The following is a 4,330-nucleotide window of genomic DNA, read 5'->3' as shown; positions in this document are numbered from 1 at the left end:
GGAGAAAGTTTCCCTACAGCCACCCCAGAGGGGCAGGAGTGAAGGAGCTGAGTTGAGGGGGATCCTTAGGGCAATGGGTTGTGCTGAATGAAGGGTTGAAACCCCACTGGAGCACGAGGCACAAACCCTCCCATTCAGGTATCGTCTTGTCTTTAGCACTAGACCCCCAAATTGCTGCAGGCAAATGCATTTGTCCCTGAGCTGATGGCAGGCAGCGCTGCAGAGGGGCTGTAACAGTGGATTGAGTTCCAGGCTCCACAAGTCACGGAGGTCTTAAATACATGCGAGATGAGTAACCTGTCACCAGAGATTATTGAAATAAAAATGTTCTATAGATCGATTGGTTTGACAGCATAATGTGGAAGCATACTAAGTGGGAAGGAATAATGGAGAAATCCTGCAGGAACAATTGCTTTGCCTGTGGGATGACAGGAGCATTTTCTTTACGTCCTATTTTCATGGAAGAGCAGTGGGGTTGGTAATGCTGTGTCTGACAAAGAATCAGTCCCTAGGTCTTGCTTCCAGCATGCTTCGTGTTCAGGAGCTCTAGCAAGTTCTCCAGAGTGGGTTAGGAGGGACACTAGCTTCTCTGGGAGTGGGGAGAGAGTAACAGAGGAGCCTTCTGTGGCTCCCTAAAGAGGAGGCACTCAGGGATTGTGCGGGTTGGGTATAGCCGTGCTGGGTCTCATGGAAAAGACCTTGGGTACCCAAGAGGTGCATAGCTGAGAGGCCCTTCTCCTCCCCTCCTCTCTTACCAGGGCTTGCGGCTCATCTTCTCTGATGGCTCCCGCATAATCTTCAGACTAAGTGGCACTGGTAGTGCTGGAGCAACTGTGAGGCTGTATATCGACAGCTATGAGAAAGATGCTCAGAAGATACATGAAGACCCGCAGGTAAGCGTTGCATCTTGGTCATGGCACTGCTGGCTCCCGACCTTCCTAAAAAGCTTAAATTTTTGCTTAGCACTGCTTTGCTTAGAACTATGTGGAGGTGCTAGGTATTTTGGAAGCAAGGGCTTTGGTATCTTTAATCCCAGTATAAATAGGTTTATTAAAAAAGTTCTGACTGGAACAAGTGTTACTTATTCGGAATCCCTCACAGCTGCTCCTGCAATCGCACATTAGTTTCCCTGTTTATGTTACATCTGTGGCTGGTTGCAGGTGTGGGAGGACACTGTTCCAGTCCTGAACTGACCTTCTAATTGAAACGTTGTATTGCTGGGGACAAAATGAGCTTACTTCTATCCTAAATTTGGGAAATACTTGTTTAAAACAAATAAATGGGGGTAAAAGGTCAGTGTCATCTTACATACAACTGCATCCTGTTTGATACATATTCTTTAGAGCACCATTTAAAAATGCTGTTGACCTCTCTTGTAGGCATGGGAGGAAAAGAATCCTCACTTTATATTCCCCAGCAAAGTGTTTGAGCTCTTTTTGCGTAACTTACTGTGCCAATATTGACAAAAAGACAAAAAAAAACCCAACCCACATTCTGAGAGGCACGAACTAAACTGTCCTGAGCTGCTGGGTGCAACAGAGTTTGGAGTATGGCACACTGAGGGTGGCAGCAGCAACACCAGAGCTGTGCTTGGGTTTTCTCTCCAAACCTGCATGCAGTCGTAACACAGCGTCCCTCACTGCGCCATTCCTCTCGCTGGTCCCGCAGCTCATGGTGTGAACCTGAAACAGTCCCTTGACCAGCAGCACTGAGCTTTGGCTGTCCTGGGCTGACACCAGACGCCCGCGAGGGAAGGGTGGACGCGACATGCGTAGGCTGTGGGTGCTGCTCTGTTCCGCAGTTCTGAGCCATCTCTTTCATTTCTGCAGGTCATGTTGGCACCTCTCATTTCTATTGCACTGAAACTTTCACAGCTTCATGAAAGAACCGGCCGCACCGGTCCAACTGTCATAACATAAAGGCCTGGTCAGACATCGTGCTGGAGTGCATACCGAGTGAAGGAAGTCAGCCTGTCTCCCCTTTTATTGGCAAAGCTGCCACTAAAAGGGGAATATTAATTTTATCTCTGTATTTAAGAACACTATTGAACTGCTAAGAATAGACAATAAAACCCAGTCCCTGTCAACACTTCGTGGGCACATTGCTGTGCTGCTTTTCTGTGTCACACAGCACTGCTAGCAATTTGTGTATGGTGCTCATTAGCCCAGCCTTTTGGTTTAGCATATGTACTTTTTTTTTTGCTTAAACAAAAGGCTCCAGAAATAACAAAGAGACTAAATTCTTCAGTAATACAGAGGGTTTTTTCTATCTTGGAAACTTTCCTGGAAAAGAAACAAATACTATCCTTGTTAATACATAGTCATTTAAATGTGATGTCTCTGAATAAGCAATGGCGGTGTATTAAGGCTGAGTATTTTTTGCTTAGGTGGATTTTTCCTTCTCAAAACAAATTATGTAAATTGATCTCCATTTACCTTCTGTATAAGAAAATAACCACAACAAACCTTCCACACAGAAATGAGCAATAACAAGCATTGCAGGATATTAAAGTGATATGAGCTACAATTACTGTTCAGTGCTCCTTTATTTTCTTACATCATGATAGGCTCCCTTTTGAAGAATAAAATACTGTTTTGATGAGCTTTTGTTTTGGTTGCCCGTGGATAGTAAGATCCTTGGAATAATCAGATTTGTAGGCATTAAGGTGCAGTATCTTATCCAAGGGCATAGAGAAGGGTCACTTTGGAAACAGTCGTAGCTGTTTGATGCTAACACCCTGCAGTTGAGCCTTCCTACCGCTTTCCTGGAAGCCATCCCCTCAGAGCTGAGCTGTGTTTCTGCTCTGGCCCAACTGGCTGACTTGGCCCTGGAGAGGACTGGACGTGCTCATGCTGCTGACTTACTGCCCCTCATCCTTGGAGGCAACATCTGCCAGCAATGGGGGGGACTCTGGAAAATAACCCCAGGTAAATCCACAAGACCCTGTTGGTTTATTCCCTCCATCTCCAGGCTGTGACGGCTTAAGCTGTGTTAATAACAGTAGTTGCATTAGTGGGAAGGAGTTAGGTGACTTCCCCCTTTTGGTTTGCTTGCCTTTGTCACCCAAATCCTTGCAACATTCATGCCCCATCTCACCTTCTGCCCTGGCTGGGCTCAGCAGTGTGGGGCCTTGCTGTGGTGGTGCTGCCCATGCAGCTGAAATTCAGGCTGGGTCCCTGGGCAAGCCTGAGGGAACAGCTCTGTTTTCCAGGAATGTGAAACATCCCACCCTCACCCTAACCAGGACCTGCCAGCAACACTTCTGAGGTAGATGCAGATGTACTGACAAAAAGCTCTTTATCTTGTCTTCCTCACAGAGGTGAGGTGTCTCTTCTGACAGACAGACTTCTCTGCTAAATCTGTGCTAACAGTTTTCCTGGCAGAGCTGCTTTAGTGTGGAGCATATTATAAACCGAAAAACCCTCACAGCTTGTTGCTGCTCGTTGTCTGCCTGTGCCCTGGTGCTGGGTGTTGCCAGGTTGGGAGCACAGAGCTCCTGTCCCTGCTCGCTTCCGCAGCCTGGCTCCATGGCCAGCCGTACCCACAGGGATGCATAGAGAAATGGTCCTGGGGGAAAGCTGCAGCTGTGCCATTTCCACCGCAGCCCTCTCCACCCTGTGCTCTGGTTTTGGACCAGCCATGGCCTCTGTGTTGGATGGATTCGGGTCAGCAATGCAGAAGAGTACTAGGAAATTATCTGAATAAACCCTGTCATCTGTCTGAGGAAGCAGTGCTAGTGCTCAGGGTCTGGCCGCAAACTATAGCAACAAGGATTTCTGTTTACAGTGAAAAATAGCAGCGGTGGCACATGGGTTTCTTCTACTCCAAGCAAAAAGGAAAAAACAAACCCAAACAAGCCCTGTGCATGGAGACGGACCAGAGTTTCCACCCTAGCACATGGTGCTGGAGAGGAGCTTTGGTGATCAGCATCTTCAGAAAAAGCAGGTGCTGAAGGTTGGTCTCCAAAGTCCATGTGTTGAAAGTGCCAAGTGGCCAATGGCTGTCACCCAAATAGCTCTGCACCGGTGCAGAGCTCTGCCTCTACAGCCGGGCTCCCCTGGGACTTGCTCCTGCACCTTTCTGCCCCACAGCCACCGCTGAGCCACTGATTCCTCCTGTTCGCAATCTGCTGAGCAAAAGGAAAACCTCCCGGGAGGCAGTACAGGTGCAGAGCGCAGCGGTGGGCGCTGCTCGCAGAGAGCGCGAAAGCCTTACCCAGAGCTAGCCATGCCGTGTCACTTAACAAAACACGACTAAAGAAATCCAAAATCCCAGCAAACACTGGGGCTTCTCCATTAAGGGGAGAAAGGGAAAAAAAATCCCTAAATCA

The 4,330-nt window shown here is 48.0% G+C and overlaps 1 protein-coding gene across 1 annotated transcript in view; it reads left to right on the top strand.

The window, feature by feature from the left end:
* The window catches only part of PGM1 (phosphoglucomutase 1), a 15,545-nt gene extending 13,048 nt beyond the window's left edge, over positions 1 to 2,497 (top strand). Inside the window, exons 10-11 of the mRNA XM_009636223.2 lie at positions 759 to 893; positions 1,830 to 2,497. Of these exons, the coding sequence (XP_009634518.1) occupies positions 759 to 893; positions 1,830 to 1,919 (225 nt within the window). The 3' untranslated portion in view covers positions 1,920 to 2,497. The remainder of the gene's footprint in view (positions 1 to 758; positions 894 to 1,829) is intronic.
* The last annotated feature ends 1,833 nt before the right edge of the window (positions 2,498 to 4,330 follow it).

Source organism: Egretta garzetta, unplaced genomic scaffold (assembly GCF_000687185.1).
Source record: "Egretta garzetta isolate BGI_Z169 unplaced genomic scaffold, ASM68718v1 scaffold163, whole genome shotgun sequence".
NCBI lineage: Eukaryota > Metazoa > Chordata > Aves > Pelecaniformes > Ardeidae > Egretta > Egretta garzetta.
This window is presented reverse-complemented; position numbering and strand designations above follow the sequence as displayed.